The sequence below is a fragment of the Centroberyx gerrardi genome, chromosome 24 (assembly GCF_048128805.1).
Source record: "Centroberyx gerrardi isolate f3 chromosome 24, fCenGer3.hap1.cur.20231027, whole genome shotgun sequence".
In the NCBI taxonomy this organism is placed as follows: Eukaryota; Metazoa; Chordata; class Actinopteri; order Beryciformes; family Berycidae; genus Centroberyx; species Centroberyx gerrardi.
This window is the reverse complement of record NC_136020.1, coordinates 7566869-7586745: the sequence shown is the minus strand read 5'-3', so window position 1 is coordinate 7586745 and position 19877 is coordinate 7566869. Positions and strand designations below refer to the sequence as shown.

The window sequence follows — 19877 nt, the reverse complement described above, 5'->3', positions numbered from 1 at the left end:
CCACTGTTCTCCGAAGTCGCACAAAACTTCCTCTCAGAGAACAGAACAACAAAAAAAAAGCAGGACGGCGTCGGTAGAATCATGTCACTTGCTGTACTGTATGTTTTGTCGGGCTATACGGTCACACACGGGACACTCACCCCCCCCCCCCAAACCGCCTCACCATGGAATCCTGCCCTCAGACACTTAAGTAACAGAACAGCGGAAATAACTGAAAGACAGACTGCTTTAGCTCATAGTGTGCGTAGAGTGTATATGACCATGTTGAAGTGAGGTGACTTTTAATGACAAAAACCTGTTGCTTGCTGTGACTTACGTTGGTGTAACTGTTAACTCTTTGTTTCCGTCGGAGTTTCCAGGGTAACCTATTGTACAGCCCTACTCTCTGTCTTTTAGTTATTTCTGATGGACTACTCCAACAAGTTTTTGTTTGTTTTTTTCGCTTTTTTCGGTTTGTTTTTTACATCTTCGATTTGCACGAACAATGAATCATTTTATTTTGTGTCCATTTTTTTTTATTTATTACTTCTTGTACTTTGGTCAAAACTAAGTGGTGAGCAAAACAAATTTTCATTGTCAATAAAAAAAAAACTACTGTCAGTGAATGAGTTGCATTCATTATTATTAATCTTGCCCCCTATATCCATTAATTAGGAATTTAGAAAACACATACAGTACTGTAGTACAGTAATATCTTGCATTTTTATTCAAATTACATACATATGTAATGTTACTTGGTGTCTACATTCAATGCTGATGTAAAATTCAACCTGACTTTATGGGTTTATTATCACCCATACATGTGAGAAGGTAAGACTTACACTGTTGGTCCAGAAATGTCTCCCTCCAGCTGCCCTATTATCTTTCACAGTTAATCACCCACTAACATACCCGAGCCTACATACTCAAGATAGCAGTGTTGAGAAAATGAATAAAAAAAATCACTTCTACTTGTTACGCTCTCATTTGTACTTCCCTGTGCATGGCGTGAACGTGCATGCACACTTTCTGCAGTGGGTGATTGTGCATATTCGGATATCCCCCTTTACAGTGCGCTGTACTGTACGCAGCCGCAGGTGTCCCGGTCATCCCAATGAGGAGTTCAGAGTCCAGCAGGTCTCAGGGCCTTTTCTACCTGCCTCTCAATGTCTTTGAACACCTCTGGGTCCTCAATGGTTGGAGTGATCTGTGGAGAAACATTGTTTACATTTTTAGCTTTTGCAGCCTTCCATATTTCAGGGTATCTGCAGGTTTCAGAAAACCAAATTTAAGGCTTTTAAGACCTTTTTAATGCTACCTGGGATTGAATTTAAGGCAAACTTAACTAAAATACAGAAACAAGGCTAGCAAAACCAGCCCATTACAGAACACTGTTAATAAAAGTTGTGAAACTCTAAATGGGGAGTATAAGAAAACCATAAGACACCAAGAAATTAAGTGTTAAGGGACATGAAGTCCAATTGTGTTTAGTAAAGAAGATGCGATGAAAAAACAAAACATGTTTTACATATTGTATTAGTAACCCGGTTCTGTATTAATCTAAGAGTGGACATGCAGTGTAAAGAAACCTGTCATTGCATGATGAATAGAAAATAAGACTGTATTTACGATATTTTGATACTTTTAAGGCCTTAAATTTAGATTATCCATTTTAAGACTGTGACACTTTTCAAGGATCCGTGGAAACCCTGTATTTCCGTCTGTAATCAGACCTACATTAAGGTGTAATGATGCTCAGTTTGTCATCCAGTTCTCTCTTGGGGTCTCCAGCGCCCGATCAGCACAAAACTGAGTTGGTAGCTGTAGAGAGATGAAATCCCCAATGTGCCCTCAAGTCTATTAAAGGAGTGCAGGGCCTGCTAATGTGCCGTCGTTATTCAAATTCTGAACTGCACAATGAGATTTATCGTCTTCTGAGCGGCTGTAAATCCAAGCACAGGGGAGGAATAAACCACATGTGCAAACAGTCTCCATTCCGCACGTTTATTCTGCAGTACTGAAGCTCTCACTCCCTCTCCTGTTAAAAAAAGAAAAAAGGTGTACCTTGTATGGCTTGCCGTTGACCAGGTTGGCTAAAGAGGAGCGGGGGATCTTGCCGGAGCGTGTCTTGGGCAGTCCTCGAACAAACAGCACTTTCTTGAAGGCAGCGACCGGCCCGATGGTCTCCCTCACCAGCTTCACCATCTCATTAACTATCGCCTCCTCGCTCTTCTGCATGTCTGAGACACACACACACACACACACACACACACACACACACACACAAACATAGATACAGTAAAGGCACACGCAAGCAAACACAGATGTTTAAGATACACTGGTATATACACACCCAGAATCTGAATGATTGATTTGCAACATTATGCAAATTATGTATCTGCAGGTTTTTGGAAAGTTGAGCTACCTGGAATTTAATTTAAGAACAATTTATCAACCAAAATGAAGAAACAAAAATCTGTTAAAAACACCTGATAGCTATTGAACTTGTGAAAATATAAATTGGCAGTATAAGAAAAAGAACACCAGGAAATGAAATGTTTAGGGACAATGCAATGCAATGAAAACACATTTGGCATATGTTATTATTAACCCTGTTGTGTATTAATCTAAGAGTGGACATGCATGTGGGTCAGACTTACTACCTGTAGTAATGTAATACAAGAAAATAATTAATCTACCCTGAATTAAGATACCCTGAAACTGCAGTGTTACATGGTAACGCCTTAAAATAATATTGTTACTTTTCCCAGAAATAATGTAACATATTACTATTTCAGTTTCAGTACTAGTATTACAGTTACTACTCAAAAAAGTCATTACTTTTATCAAACCCTCTAAATAGCAGATTGAAGCATAATTATTTAAATCCTACATCCCACCCCTATCACTCAAGTTTGTTTTACTTAAAAACGTACTTTCTGTCTGTGCAAGTGTTTCTACTACTTTGATTTCAACGAAAGGATGACGAGTAATCCTGATTTTTGAAGGTAAGCGAGGATGCAATCACCAATTGGGGGTGTAATGGTGAAACGTTATATATTCTGTGATGGATTACTAGTAGTAGTATGTAAAATGCTAATATTACTTTCGAAATAATTAACGGGTAACAAGTAATTTATGACTTTGTTTACATGAAACAATCCATTTGTCATGCCTCACCAGTCCTGAGCACACACAGGGCCAGGGGGACGTGGCCCTTCAGAGCGTCCTCTAGACCCACCACAGCACAGTCCACCACCCCAGGGTGCTGCAGCACAGACTGCAACACACACACACACACACACACACAGATATATACATTATAATACCAAAGGAAGAGTTGGGAAAATCTTTACGCCGCTTCATCTCCCATCCTTCTCCTACCTCCTCCAACGCCCCAGCCGACAGCCTGTGTCCTGCCACGTTGATGACATCATCAGAGCGCGACATGATGTACAGGAAGCCCTCCTCATCCACGAAGCCTGCATCCATGGTGTCATAGTAGCCCTGATGATTAAACAGGAAGGATGTAAGCATTATGTTACATCTTGGTATTTAGGAGCATTATAGTAGAATCACTGAAAATATCAACAGAGCAATAGAGCACATATGTTGTAATTTTCATGTTGAGACATGTCATTAAAACATTCAACTGCAATCAAAATTCTACAGGTGCTTAGTAATATATGCACATACATGTTTCATAGTTTAAAAGTGTCTTGCACCAGTATTCCCATATTTATCAGTCATTCAAACCTCTCACTGGTCCTCAAAGATCTCAAAGGGGCATATACCGTATTTGTGTGATGAAACATTTCAACACTAGAGGGCCATCTTATACCATATACTCACCATGGTTAAGTCTATCTGCTACATGCCAGTGGCATACAAGGAAAATTGAATGAAACTGACCAAAGAAATACCTTTGTGAAATTGCAATTAACAACATGTCTACTGTAAGTGCAAATGTATCAAGTTGGGGAACTAATGCATGTCCAATACACAGTGTATTGTGAGGAAATGCCAGGACGTACTGGGAACTTAGTGAAGTAGAGCTCCTTGAACAGATCCTGGTTCTGCCACAGTGACAGCGCTGCACCAGGTGGTAGAGGGAGTCTGAGGGGGAAAGGAAAGATACACCATCAGTTTAGTTTAGTTTAGTTTAGTTTAGTCAAGCCATTTGGCTACATTTGCATACATACAGGCATGGAGAAAAACAGAAAAAAACCTACCTATCATTACCTATTTTAGAGATTTTGAATGATGAAATCACCATTCAATAACTCTAAAATAATAGGCTCCACACTGTGAAAGCGTCATCACTTTTTCAACGCATTTATTGTGGAACAAAATGCACCTTAAAATGTAATAAACTTAATTTGTATATAACACTTTTTCAAAAAGAGTTAAAGTGCGTTTAGTAAATTAAAACAAGTAAAATTAAGACTGTACCTCAAGATGAAAAGATGAGAATAAGGTGTAGCAAAATATAGTAGTAAAACTAATAGGATAGGAGACATTTTATAAAAGTGAGTCTATAAAATAGGTTTTAAGAAGTGATTTAAGAGATGATCCTGCTAACCACCATGACGAAAACAAAAATTAGGCATTTCAAAATCATAAAGGATGACGCAATTGAGCAACAGACTTATTTCCAATGTGTTTCTAGACATAAAATGACTATCTGGTCCAGGTCTAGGTTTGTTTTTTCCATGGTTGTCAGTCTATCTGACTTAAAACAATACGGCGATAAAGGAGCGCCTGGCCATGGATATTATTTCACTACACCACAGTTAGTCTAGACACAGCGCCAGTCTCTGCTGGACTTCACCTTGCCTGACCCACACTGAGACCTTGCAGACACACACACACACACACACAAACACACACACTGAGAGATAGGGTAGCTGGGTCATTGAGTCTTTGTTTACACAGGAGCTACCAGTAATCCCCTTTCCCGACCCGTATCTTGCCCAAGACGGTCCCATTTGGCAGGTTTAACCTCTAAACGTGCCTCTGTGTGGATTCATTCTGATACAAGGAAGCGCATATTAAAACGCACCGATGATCTTATTTTGGATGCTGATTTGCTGTTGAAAGCTGATGGGAACAAAACGTCCCTCTGGCTGCCTATGACTGCAGCAAAATCTAGGGCATCTCCTCCAATATTGTTCAAGCCGGGAAAAAAAATAGAAGAATAAAACCGGGAGCTGATAATGTGCCGCGGTTTGGCTGCCTGCATTTAACTTAATGAGCCTGTCACACACTGTTGAAGACTTCCCATGCAGGAAAACTACACTTGAAGCATGCAAATTTGTATCACAACCGACATAATTCAATTACCCACTAATGGTTTTTTCTTCTTGGCATTAAGACACAAGGCGCATAACAGCCATAACACAATGCAAGGATATATGCCTTCTTCTGCCAACAAACTCGCTCTTTTTAGATATAATATGAATTCATGTAGCTGTGGTTTCTGAACAGAGATCAGGGCTGGGGGTGTGAGATTTACTGGCTAATAGAAGGAGGTACAGTATCACAGTCTGTTTACAACTCCACCTGCTTGTCTCCCTGTGTGCACTGTGTGTGGATTCCTTGGAAATCCCTCTTGTTGGCATCGAGTCAGTACCAGCAGTTACAAAGAGCAGGAAAATGGAGTTGGAGGACGATAACAGAAAGGTAACAGGCTGAAAGATAAGGGAGCACAAAGGGCTAGGGTTGACTGCTGGAGCTTCTGATGGAGCCCACTTTACACCGCCGGCTCTCTTAGACACTCACACACACACACACACAGACACACAAATACACACACCCTTCCTTTTCCAGCCCTGACAACATAGAGGAGTGAAGTTCCTCTGAGTCTGATACAAGCTGCCCAACAGTGACTTATTAAGATTAACGGCTGAAGAATTGGATTTAAAATTTGATTAGGGTGTGCAAGATGTTTTTATGTCACACTTTAAATCTGTGAGTGTGTGAGTGTGTGTGTGTGTGTGTGTGTGTAGACGACAGACAAAGGGAGTATAGAGTAATGACTAAGCTGCTCGCAGGGCTGTGAATGTAACCGTGCGGCTTACCTCACCACAATATTACCCAGGATTCTTGGCTGCACCTCCTGCATGTCATCGTTGATCACTGTGACTGGTGGAAAGAGGAAGAGCATACAAATCATATTCAGAGGGGCCATATTTCACCCACTGGCAAGCTAGAACAGCAATATATATATATATATATATATATATATATATATATACAGTATATACTGTGCAGGGAAATGCACAGCTGCTTAGTCTTCTCCATTTCGAAGCAAAATTCATTACTTTTGGAAGCTATACATCAGTTGATTGGTTTAAATATTGGTTTATCAGTATCTGTGATTGAATGTGTACATAACAATGATGGCTGGAAAGTAGAAACATAATATTAAATCAGAATCAATACAGATACAGGTCAATATAGATCCAAATAGCAAATACAAACGCACACAGATTTGGTGGCAAACAAGCAGCGTAAGCCCATTGATAGACAGGGTTGGTGTGTGTTCAGTGTGTCTGCTTTAATGAATGTGATTTAGATGTACAGTTGTTGTGACTCTCTTACCGTTGTAACCTGGAACAGGCTTGCCGGCCTGTCCAGCAGGGGGCGTGAGTGAGTTCCCCAGGCCGATACAGGAGGAGGTGATGGCTGAGCCAGTCTCTGATATATATATATAAGAGAGAGAGAGAGAGAGAGAGAGAGAGAGAGAGAGAGAGAGAGAGAGAGAGAGAGAGAGAGAGAGAGAGAGAGAGAGAGAGAGAGAGAGAGAGAGAGAGAGAGAGAGATCAGTGGCCTGGATCAGTGGTCCAACGTTATGCTTTTGAAACAACCTCAGTCGTGTTGTACATCATACCTTTTCTCTAGATATATCCCCTGCTCCTCTCCTCTATATGCAAATGCAACACCTTCTGAATGGTGAGCCAGACAAACTAGCCTGACAGTTTGTGTGGTATTGGGCTGCATTGCTCCTGTGAGCAGCATTAACCTACATTACGCAGAACTATGACAGCTCCTATGGGCATCTCTCTGACTCCACCACCTAACACTGCCCCACTTCCAGTATGGGCTTGCCTGTTTGACAGTCCAACTAGCCCACCCAGCGAATGAATAACAGAATCGATCAGCCCCTCTAAGCTATCTGCAGCAAGATTACATCGGAAATCGCACAGCAGCAGAGCAGCCCCGGCTTAAAAAAGCCCTGAGAGATCTGAATCTCTGTCTCCTCCGTATGTTAAACCTCGATTTCAAGGCACTGAGCCTGCAAAGAAACAGCCCTACTTTTCAATCTGTAGGTGTCGGTGGGTTTCTCAGGGAAAATACAAGAACAAAGATACAGATGAACGCTCCATCTGCCTGCCATGTCTTACTTCTATTCCCAGTCAATCAGCCCTACTTAAACTCAGCTGGTGTGTTATCTAACAAGCACACAACAGGTGACAGACAGTACAAAAGCAGAGCATTTTCAACTTCATGATCGCTTTCATTGTTCTCAGCATCCATTTTCTTACACCTCTGTGTTTATGCAAACAGCTTGCTCCTCCAGACAGTGAGGCACATAAAGCACAAGTATAAATCCTGCAGACAGGACTGAGAGGTTCAATTACTGTTTGACTAAACATTAGAATGGGGAAGATGTGTGATTTAAGTGACTTTGAACATCGTTTGATCATTAGTCTCAGATGTGCCGGTTCCAGCATCTCAGAAAAAGCCAACCTTCTGGGTTTTTGGCACTTACTGTGTATACAGCTTACCGAGAATGAGCTGCCTAATTGTGCTACCCATTTTTTCTCATTAACATGCAAATGTATGCAGCAAGGTGCTCCAACATCTAATCAAATCATCTACTCTATAGGGGGTACCTACGGTGTAAGTAGGAAGTTTCTAGCATGTATTGTTCTCGAGTTATGGTCTTTACAAATGCCAATTTTCCTCATCAATATGCACATTTATGCAGCAAGGTGCTCCAAAATCTAATCAGACAGGAGTACCTGTGGTGTAAGTATGAAGTTTCTGTTATGTATTGTTCTTGAGTTATTGTGTTCACAAGCGTCACGCCATCCTCATTAATATGTAAAAATATGCCGCTAGGTACTCCAAAATCTAATCAGCTCATCTATTCTACAGGGGGAACCTGTGGTCTAAGTATGAAGTTTGTATAATCTATTGTTCTTGAGTTATTGTGTTCACAAGAATGTGTCTCCAAACACACAGACACACAGGCAGATGCCACCATGGTGGAGGGGCATACAGCATTCAGTCAGCAGCAGTCCTGAGGGCGAAAATGCTTTGTTGATCAGAGAGGACAGAGGAGAATGGCAAGACTCGTTCAAGCTAACACCCGGCCACAAGTATACAAATACCAGCTCAGTACAACAGTGATGTGCAGAAGGGCATCTGATAACTCACAACTTGTCGCTAGATTCAAGTTGAAAACGAAATGCCATCCAGTCTGAATATCAGACAAATGGAAACTTCAGGCAGAAAAATATAGCACCATGTCAAGACGGTTCTGGAACATAACAGTGACTTTAGTTCAGTCCCACTCCCCAGATCTCAACCCAATAGTGACCTTTGGGATGAGATGTTCGTAACATGAACGCGCCTCTGAAAAATCTTTAGGAACTGTGTGGCACTTTCAAGTTAGCAAGGCCCAAGATCCCTGTGGAACATTTCCAGCAACTTGAATCCATGTTTCCCAGAATTCAGGTTGGTTCACCTGCTCAGTGGATCCAGAATGTATCTCCCCCTCTCCTGCTAATCAAACAAGCACAAACCTACTTCAGCACCGCAGGCTTCAAAGACATGAGCCGCCATACGGGGGGCAGGAGGTAGCTGTCGGTTGACCGGGGGATTAAGCTATCGAATGAAGAGGGAGGCAAGGGTGAGATGACTACTTTCCCCAACTGCAGTGGCCTCTGAACTGGCAGCCACTCAAGCCTCATTCATCAGCAGCAGGTTAGCTGCTCCCTGCAGGGTTCAAAGCCCATCACCCTCGGTCCAGACAGAGCTCACCACCAACGATCCAAAATGATTTTTTATGCCTTCAAGGCGGCATTTTGGTCCCGCCCTTCTGGTCAAAGTGCAAGGTGATGACAGACCCCCTGCTGACCAATCACGGCTTTAGCTTCCCCCTCAGGTGTGTGACAACCAGTAAGGTTTGTGACAACTACACGCGTTGCCAACATTTATGACCATCATATAATCTGACTGGAACTAGAGCAAAGGGGAAATGACCTTTGAGAAGATAGGACTGGATTCATGTTGTTGGCAGGTTACTAGGATTTGACTGATATGCGTGTTTGAAGGTCAATACTGATATTTTTGGACTGAAGCTGTGCACAAATGATACTGTATGAAAAAGGAAGTCAAGGTACTACTGCAAAAGTCTTTATTTTTCTATGGCTTGAGATACCCCTGATGTAGGCACCTACTGAAACATGTAAAGTAGCCATAGAAAGAAATAAAGGCTAAACAGCATTTCATCCATCCAAAAATCTTCATTGAAACCCAGGATAATAATAATATATTCATGCATAGACCTACTTGTGTTGAATCTGGCCAAAATGTTGCAGTAGAATCAATTTGGATTAAGAGCTTCCCATAGACAATGAATAAATATTATAGATTAATATAATTAATCAAACAAACTGCATCATATCAGAGCTGGATGACAATGGCGGGACAATATCCGATTTTAATAAAGGGCCAATATCGTCAAACGGCTCAACATATCCACTGAGCTGTGTCAGCGTGAGCGTGTTTAAACCTGGCTGTATAAAGGGGAGCGCCGGGGCTCGCTGCAGGCAATTCACACCCAGCAAATAAAGCTAAAACCCAAATGAAAAAAGACAACATAATTGGCCCTTAACATTTTACAAGGCGTACAGGAAGACGGAGTGTTGCCTGTGCAGATTCCAGGTGTAGAATCAAGTCCAAAAGTGAAGAAATCATCAGCACAATTTAAGACAAATCAGTGAGCTCTCAATGAGTGATAATTAGTAACCTCGCTAAAATCCTTTTTTCTCATATTTACATAAGAGGCGGTAAGTTGAAGAGAATAGGTTTCAGTTTCTAATAGCTGACTCAGGTTTTGTTTCCCAAGAACTCCCGAGGTTGCTTCCCCAGCTCAGATGTGTAGGCATAATAGATCACAACGTGGCAGTTGTTGACTATACATTATCCCTGTTGGTTAGAAAACACCCCCGTGGCTCAGAGAGACTAATGGTCTGCCTAAGAAATTCAAAGGGTCCAATCTATGTGTGGGTGACAAACAGGTAGATAGGATCGATGAATGGAGAATAGATACAAAAACATGATTAAAACGCTCCGAAGCATTTCGATTGCCTGGTAGGAAATCATGCTAGGAAACATTTTGGACAGTTTGACATTTTGAAAGGACTCATCGACATGATAATAATTTAATTCACTAGACATTATCCCTATTAGAGAATATACAATATATACAATATACAATATATACAATATCACTCTCACCACTATTATCTCCTCAAATACAGTGTTATACAATTCAATATTAAATCAACACCATCAAAAATCAAAATCTTTTCAAATGGAGGTCTGTGGTCTAACGTGTGTCTATTTGGGGTTTCCTATGAAAACTGCCCATATAATAAAGACAGCTAAGACAGCTAAGTCAAAACAGTGCCATTGCTACTATTCTAGTCCCATTTTGAAGGTGAGATCACATATGGGCTGAGACAGGTGAGTGGACGCTAGGGGAGTCTGAACATGGAAACGAGTGAAAGCATTGTCTGTGGGCTGGAGTCTATCACACACACACACACACACACACATATACTCTCAGGTTGTGTGCTTGTCTATCTGTCTGATTGACTGGCGGTCTGACTCTCGGTCAGCCTCACCCTAGCCCTACCTCTCTCTCTCTCTCTCTCTCTCTCCCTTTTCTTTTGCTCTCTCTCTCACTCCTTTCCTCTGTACACAAACAAATCAATCTTCCCTTGACCTGTTGGAGCTCAGCTCGGCCAGTGAGAGGCATTTTGAGTGTGATGAATGAGTGGATGCTGTGGGGTGGGGGAGGGGGGGTCGGTGTTGGAGAGAGCCATCGAACAGCCTTGCTCATTACTAGCAGCTTGGAGGGGGGTTGTTGTCTGTAAAAACAAAACCCGGCTCTCTGATCATGTGTTTTCTCTCCTCCCTGGTACCCCTCAAGCCCTCACTCCCTCTCTCATAGAGGCAACGACTGTCTTCTCCTCTAACAATGTTACCGCCTGCACACTGAGACACACAACCACACATAAACACAGTAAGGTTCAACCGATATGGTGAATCCAGGTAAAAGCCATTATCCCTTATTGATTTCCCAGCTGTACCAGTCACAAAGGAGGAGATGTAGATAAAGAGAAGCAGACGAGTTAGAGAAAGATTTTTACGCTTTGAGACAATTGAGATTTAGACTGTGCAAAAGGGGCTGCAACTCAATATCAGGAAGATGTTCCGAATACAACCTTTACAAGAGTGATACAAAGTGATACAAACAACTAAAAGAGGTAGCGCATCCAAAATTGAAATTGAAAAATGACTAGACACAATACTCAGCTTTCACTTATTTATGGAGGCACACAACATGAAACAAAATTTTGGATGTGCTACCTCACTCTCTGTTGAGTTGTCATGTTGGATTTGATGTTTTTTGGTTCAGCGCTCCTCATAAAAGAATTCCATTGTCGAAGTGCAAGTAGTACAAAGTGCTCTGCAACATAAATACAAATCTAAGAAATAAATAAAATGTGAGCAAACAAACAAAAATGTGAAACTAATTTAAGTGTGTGTGGGTGAGGGACAATAAGACTATGCTACCCAGCCATTATACATAACCAGCATACTAACAAAACCAATATACCAGCAATATACCAAGCTACAACAAAACATGTTAAATACAAAAGGGCATTTTTGTATTTTAAAAGTGTTTTGAAGGAGCACACTGAGTTGGCTGAGCTGATCTTGTTGGGCAGGTCGTTCCAGCCTAGAGGCCTGTTTGTATTGCAGCTGCCAACCCTTAACATTTAGATTAGGTGGCTAGTGAATGGGTCTGCCTGTCTGAGGGTCTGGTAGATTTATAACAGTGGAGCCTGATGTTCTCTGTGGTCACCTTTTGTGGGTTAGTACATCCTTCTTTTGAACTGGGCTTCTGTATGAATGCTCACCTTGGATATGGCACATATTGTTGTATTGTTAAATACAAAATATATATAAAACATTTTAAATGACTTCTTTTTTCACTCATTCATGACCATGGCATTCATGTTCTTGGAAGGTCAGCAGGCTAGCTAACTAGCTTAACTAGCTAACTATGTGCTAGTATGGCTAGTTTGAACGTGGAAGGTCAGCTAGGCTAACTAGCTAACCTAGATAATTTAGCAGATTGGCTAGATTGGATTTTTTTTTTTTGCAGTTATTAGCAAGAGCACTAGGCTTCATAATATTAGCTTCCTCCTCTTTTATCCTTTACCTTTTTCACTAGGCTTCAGTCTAACGTTAGCCAGAAAAACTCTTTGGTCGTTGAGGTTTAACTCAACCAGTGTGCAAATGATGTGCAGTCTAACCCTAACGCACACACACAAGAAAAGGAAATTGTGTGTTTGTCATTCATGTGTCCTGCCTCTCAGTGTCATATACATCCATCCATATACATCCATACATATGCATAGCAGTGTTTGCGGTTGTCCTGGTGATATGTGGTTGCTGGGGTAACTTAAGAGCTGAACCAGATAGTCGACCCAAGGTCAGGCGAAAAGGCGGGGAAGCGTAGGAGGATGAGAACATGAGAAAAGAGAGAGAGAGAGAATAGATGGCCAACAGCTTGGCTAGACAGCGTTCTATGTTCTTGTCTTTTTTTATGATACGTGTTTCATGTTTCAATTTTACTTGCTTCAGACAATACCAAGAATCCATCCACTTCATACAACATGGCAGCAAAATAGAAACACTATGAAAAAATGCGTGTGTGAATACATAATTTGTGTGTATAGCTGTAAGTGGTGTTGGTTTTTTACCCGTGCATTTTCTCTGAGAGTCTGGGTCAAAGGATGAGAGGAAGTCCAAATCTTACAAGGGACTCGCAGGATTTGTTCTGCTAAGAGTCTGTATTGGACAATACAGCTTAGACTAAGACTGTCTTTGGCAGTCTGCCGAGGAGGCAGACACAGGTAGAGACCAAGGGGCTGGTTAATCAAGCCTTTCTGATTGGGCTGAATGTTAAAATTGAGCAAAATAACGAGGGAAGAAAAGTGAGCGCAAGAGGGAGGAGGAGAGGGAAGAGAGAAATGACAGAAGTGAAAAGCGTGGGGAATTAAGAGCTGCATAAGGTCGGAGATGCTGCCCACCAAAGAGAGACATGAAAGAAACAGACAGATGCGCAAGTATTTACATACACACACACACACGTACACACACTTCCAATTACAAGTCGGACTCTTTAGAGGACAATTTCATTCCATCAGCTAAAAACATTGCCTCCCTTATCACTTTTCAGACAGTTCCGCTCTTACACTCAGAGGTATGTTGATGCATACAAATTCGCTACTTAACTTGCTAATGAAAGACCCCCGCTCGCGCCTCAGAAATCTCAACAGACAAATGGCACAATGGTTTGGCACGAATGCCAGACGAGCTCCCAGGTTAGAGACCTGATGACAGCAGCCTCCAGTAAACATCGAGGTAACGCAAACGTAGCACCTCGGCTCTCGGAGAGGCGCCAACCTGTAATTACACGAGCCGCTCGCCCACGACATCTGCGCTACTGTCTCTGCAGCGTCGTAATGAGGCGGACTGAGTGACAGCAGCTTTTTGGTGCTTGACTGACGTGAGGCGCAAAGCCAAGACCCCCATGCATGTCCCATAGGTGGGCCACAGGGCACGAGGGTGACTTGACACAGGCACAATGCGAGTGAAAAGAAATGCATTCTGATGTGTGTCTTAATAGGGGAAGCAGAGGGACTGGTCTTTGTGCAGAAAAGTGGTGGGAAGGAATACCAATAAGGCAAGGGAAATGGGTTGGGCTCTGTTTTACAATTCCATTTTATACAGTTAAGCCAACAGTGTAACTTTTTCCTACAGAGATAAGGTGCTGTAGGCACGATGCTGAAACAACTAATTGAAAGGTGCCGCAGTGTAGAAAAAGATGCAGCTGTAAAAAAGTCATAATCCAGGGCGAGCATGAGCGTTCATACAGAAACCCAATTCATCTTTCTTTTCTTGATCACCAATTGGCTGGTAAATAATTTGAATTCAAACCACGGCGTTTGGTATCTACATCCCCAAATGATGTCAACAAACATAACTTGCAATTGCTTGATTCAAAATGGGGATGGTCCAATCAACATAAAACCTAGTTCTTCATTACTACCTCTGAGTTGTTGGCTGTATCAAAGTAGCTTCACAGACGCATGGATGAAAGAGTCCGGTTAAACCGGAGAACCACCAGCTGACCACTGAGAAGCTTCTTGTGAAAAGATATCATACAGGTGCTGGATTTAAAATAATCAACATTCTTTCAGGTTAAGTTTCCCCATTAACCCTGTGTTCCAGTGCACTACGGCAGTGCTGAGTTGGTAAATGCTGGGCTGATAAAAGCCTCTGTTTTTCTTCCGTGAGAGGACAGTGCTTCCAAGGAGGCTGTATCACTCCCCTTCACAGTGTGGGACCGACCTTCTGAGGCTCTCACTATTCTCCAGGAGGAGGAAAACAGCCCTTTGCCAATGCTGCCCTTGGTAAAGGCCAGAGGGAGAAATAGCCAATTCTCTACTTAACTGACAAGTCAGACCTTTTGAAGAGGTCCGATTCACTTCTACAAGATAATACCATCTATTAACAAAGGCATCTGCTGTCTGAGAGAGACGGAGAAACAAAGAGAAACAGAGAGAGAGACCATCAGACAGAGACAGAGAGAGTGAGCCACCTACTGCACTACTGTAATCTCCGACTCTATCCGCCACCTCTCGTTGGCGAGGCAGCCAAACCCTGCCAACTGGAAACACACATTGGTTGCCAGGCAACGCCGGTGACATCAGCAACCCTCATCATCGCCCCCCTCCAGCCCCCCCCCCATACCCCCCCACCCACCCCGCCGATGGCGCTTGGGTCTTAAAATAGCGCACAGATTATTATCAGGCTTCAAAATGGCAGCCATTTTCTCATATGTACACAAGTGGAAGTAGGCTGGGGTTGCATGTGGATTTTGGGTGGCTCAAGGGTGACAGATTTTGTGTGTGTGTATTGGATGGTGGTGGTGGTGGTATGTGTGTGTGGTGGGGGATAATGTGTGTGTGTGTGTGTGTGTGTGTGTGAAGGAAGCACATAACTGCGAATGACAGATGATGATGATGATGATGATGATGAAGGTAGGAGGAGGGATGAGAGAGAAAAAAAAGAGCAGCGTGGTGTCATGGCTGGGTTGATGAGACAGAATGAATCAGCACATCAGATGACAGCGAGAGGCTGAGAAATGATTGAGTTCGCCGCACATGGGAATAACGAGCGCGCCGATCATTTCCACTCTATCTCGGAAAACCAATCTCTGCCGCAGCACCAGCCAAGCGCTCTTATATAAAAACTAATCACAAGCTAAATTGATCAAATTAGTCAAACTTTTGCCCACAAGCTTGTTTGCATAATTGAATATCTCCAGCAGAGAATGTGTAAATTTGGTATTGTATGTGATGTCACCGACAAATCCTGGATTGGTAACCGACAAATCCTGGATTGGTAACCGACAAATCCTGGATTGGTAACCGACAAATCCTGGATTGGTAACCGACAAATCCTGGATTGGTAACAGCTGGCATAATATAAGTGTTTGTCCCTGGATATGTATTCCAAAGCCAAGCTCCATGAAATCGAAGCCTGCTGGCAGCGGCGTTTTCTACTCAAGGACAAGAGACGTACTTCGACCCATGACCTCGTCTCTGCCGTGCGTCTTACTCACGCTGCCCCTCTCCACGGCACCATCACAGCAAACTGACTGTTTTGCGTCGGTTGACTTCCTCCCATTTCCAACCGGGGCCTTGTGCAGATCTGAGGAGAGCTGTGGTAGGAAGGAGCGAGTGCCGCCGGCTCTTCGTGTGATGCGGCTGTTTACCAATCAGCAGTGCTACACACTTGGCTGCGGGGTAGGGGGAAGCCTCCAGGGGGGGGACGGATGGGAAACTGATGCGTACCAAAAACCCCGAGCCACTTTCATCTTTTTCGGCGGCGGAAGGAGGACGCGGCGTGCATGCTCGATGAACCGTTTTAAAAGTGGGGGTAAACGCCGGCGTGATGATGCTGATTTACATGATGCATCTTTTAACAGGAACCGGGAAAAGCGCGTGCCCCGTTTGATAAATAAATAATTCTACGGAGATGATACAGCAGGTTCACACCGAGTAGCTGGAGAGTAAATGTGCAGCATCAAAACTCTCAGATCCTCAAGGAAAGCAATAGGCACCCATATTATTGTAGCTGTAAACATGAAAAGAGTAGAATTTTTTTTTGCATGACAGCCACTTTCTGCAGTTCAGTGTTGGCCATGCAGTTCACCTACCATCGCCTCAGGTCACTGTTGTCCCTCCACAGCCTCCTGGCCTTCATCGCTCTCGGCTCCTGTTTCCCACCATCGATTACCGCTTTCGTCTGCTGAATATTACATTCCAGATGAGAGAGATTACAGGCACGCAGCTGGGAAGATTTATGAGCAACTGCAGTTGTAATTGATTCTGTTCAATTTGTATCTATTTTGTAGGTGACCACAAAGAGCAAAGCCCCCAGGATGGATAACGGCAGAAGGACAGATCTTTCATCATTTATAGATGCAAAAAGCAGGTGAGAGAGACTTTAAACGACTGTCACAAGCTTGAAAAATGACTCGTTTCTGAGTCGAAAGCCAGAGGATGCAAACAAACTTTGCATTTCAGGTGTGCTGTGTATAATGAATAAAGCTCTAATGAGGCTCTCAAGGAAGAAGTTTGTCTCTCCTTTCTGGGACGGCCGTTCCTGAGTAAACGAGCCTCGAATGCTAAACTCCTTTCCATTAACCGAGTTGCTTCCCTTCTGTTGGAAGGGAAGATGGAGGAGAGTTGTCAAAGCGCTGGCACCGCTAAAAGTCGCGTGATCGATGTCCTGTCTCCGGAGAGACGGTGAAACAGTGCGGTGTGACACCGGCGGCGAGGTGACTCATGAACTCAGCAGAGGCAGGAGGGAATCATACACACTCTGCCTCTTCCTGGCAAGTCGACACGCTTTTGACCTCTTACTGGCATATCATATCTGGGAGTCACAATTAAAATGCAAATACTGATAAGTGTGGACTGTTTGTACACTCAGAGCAGTATTGCGACATGTGAGCCGTGTCCTGGCCAGACTGCTGACTTTTTCAGCCGACATCCCATTGGGCGTTTGGAAGGTCGCTGGTTCGAATCTTTGGACCGGCTGGGAAAACGCAGCTAGGAAATGTGAATGACTAAACAACTACCATCAAGACTGTGGATGTACTGGGCAGCTCCCAGTTCAGCTGTATGAACGTGAATGAATGATGAACCATTTAATATGTTTAATCTGGCCAAGTCTATTTATTCTGTCTCTTTTACACACAAGTTTGCAGTCAAACTGAGTCAGGCACACACACACACACAGACACACACAGACAGAGAAAAAGAAGGTGAGACGAGGAGCAATCCATTCTCCCGTGAAGAGGCTGAGAACACATTTGGATCTCGGCGCTGCCCGCCAGCTGCCAGTTATTGAGTTTAGCAGGGGGTGAAGAATCCAATGGGATTTACACATCTAGACAGAAATCAAGAGGGTGCCAGAGTTTTTTCTCCAAACTCAATAAATCACCTGGTTGTGATAGATACAAAGTGTGACAGTATTTTGTGTGAGAGTGTGTGTGTGTGAGGGAGAGAGAGGAAGTGAATCAAACTCCACCATGACAGAAACAGCCCGATGTTCAAGAAGAATGAGATGTTACCTCAAAAACAAAGAAGCCGAAGACAAAGAGACAGAGAATCGGCAGCTCTGTTCAGCACATCCAGTCTTGTAAAACTTTTATAAAGTCCTATCATCTTCACTGCAAGTCAGACAGGCTGACGAAAAGGTGGAGAGTAGCACCGGTGTTTTTTATACCTTTGCTCTCTGCTGTGGGATGTATTAGACCTGTTAGACCTGTCAGAGTGAACAACAACTCAGTCTTTAAACCACACAGCACAGACAGGCTCGCAGAGTTCATAATCCTCTGTGCATGTGCGCATTGCTGCTTATTGCTTACCCCTTCAACTCCCACACCGCTCACATTTACAGTAAGTGCTCATCGAAAAGCCTTATGTAACAATGGCTCAGTGTGTGTGTGTGTGTGTGTGCGTGTGTGTGTGTGTTAAAACTGAGCACAGAGATGGAATTCCATTCCGCTGCAGCCAGTCAGTTCTGAGAATTGATTGATATTCAGTTTCTATGTGCCCACAGATTACTGCTGCCCAATATGTATCTGGGTAGCATTTCAATTCATTTCCTTTTCGGACTGAAGCTGAAATGGCCTTCCAGCAGATTCTGGGAGTCACTGATCCAAAGCACAAAGCTACAGTATATGCTAGACTTAAAAAAAAAAAAAGCCACAAAAAAACTTGAAATCTGATTTCGCTGCAGTGACAAGAGGCACGAGCTCCACAGCCCAACTCAAGGGTCAGCAGATTACACTCAACAGCCGAGGTGCCGTGATGAGTCACGTTTTTGCAATACTGCTATATTGAGCTCTTCACGCTCCCAATGAAAGACCAATCACACCAAGTGGGCTAATCTGAGCCCAAATCAGAGTGCAGTTCTCCAGAATGTCTGTCGCCTTTACATCCTCAAGGTCGATGCCTTTTCAACGGCGGTATTGATTCCATATTTAACACAGAGATGTCTGCTTGTCCCGCATCGATCCTCCATCGGCATTAGCAGGATATTACAAAACAACGAGACATCCAATTGCGCTCTTGTGCTGTCGCTGGCACATTCATCATGGTTTGCCGGTGCTCGGGGAGGACAGTAATCGAGCTGAGAGAGGGGGAGAAAGTGGCATTAGCATGATGGCTCATTGCCTGGACACAAGCTTCCCATCCAAGAGGTTAAAAGGGTCTTACCCATTCAAGAATCATTAGGAACCAAGGCCTGAGAAACAATGCAGCGAAAACCATGCACCCAAGACTCCCAATTACATATCTTTTCATCCAAAACCACAACAGCCGTAATGGATAATAGGTCAATTGTGAGGCGAAGAAAGAGAGATTACGCACTTTCTAGCAAACAAACAGCAAACTCCCCCTCACTTGTCTAATGAACAACCACTGGTCTGTGAGCTAAGGGACGTGACCTGATAAGCCTTTACTGTAAATGATCAGGGCTCGGCCACTGTGAGCATGACATTAATCTGAAGTGCAATGGTGCAATGTGCAATGGAGAGATTGACTATGTTAAGTGGAGGCTGATTAGCCACAAATGACTGCAGGCTGACTTTGTTTAAGTGAAAACTGACAAAATCCACATATAATCCCGTTAAGTCTGTACTTGAACAAGACTCTCCCAAAGTTAAGAAGAAGAAAGTCGAGGCTCTCATCTGTCTCATCATCAAGTAGTCTGACTCAAAGGATGCTTCAGAGGGGAAATGGCAATTTCGATTTCCGCTTTGGAACCGGTGGACAATTTACTCTCGATTGTTTTTTTTCTCTCCCATCTCCTCGCTAAATAAACAGCTTCGTCCTCACATCTCATCTCGGCTAGTCGCTCTGCGTCCCATATGGGTGCAAAAGCAATTAAGCGCTAGTGAACATAATAAAAGACAATGCCAATCAAAGCCCTTGTTTAAATGG

General features: G+C 43.2%; 1 protein-coding gene across 1 annotated transcript in view; it reads right to left on the bottom strand.

Moving 5' to 3' along the window:
• Positions 1 to 536: 536 nt before the first annotated feature.
• acss3 (acyl-CoA synthetase short chain family member 3) overlaps positions 537 to 19877 on the bottom strand; it is a 39470-nt gene continuing 20129 nt past the window's right edge. Inside the window, exons 10-16 of the mRNA XM_071905729.2 lie at positions 6583 to 6678; positions 6060 to 6123; positions 4014 to 4095; positions 3364 to 3486; positions 3160 to 3259; positions 2044 to 2219; positions 537 to 1186 (exon numbers count right to left, since the gene is read on the bottom strand). Of these exons, the coding sequence (XP_071761830.1) occupies positions 1103 to 1186; positions 2044 to 2219; positions 3160 to 3259; positions 3364 to 3486; positions 4014 to 4095; positions 6060 to 6123; positions 6583 to 6678 (725 nt within the window). The 3' untranslated portion in view covers positions 537 to 1102. The remainder of the gene's footprint in view (positions 1187 to 2043; positions 2220 to 3159; positions 3260 to 3363; positions 3487 to 4013; positions 4096 to 6059; positions 6124 to 6582; positions 6679 to 19877) is intronic.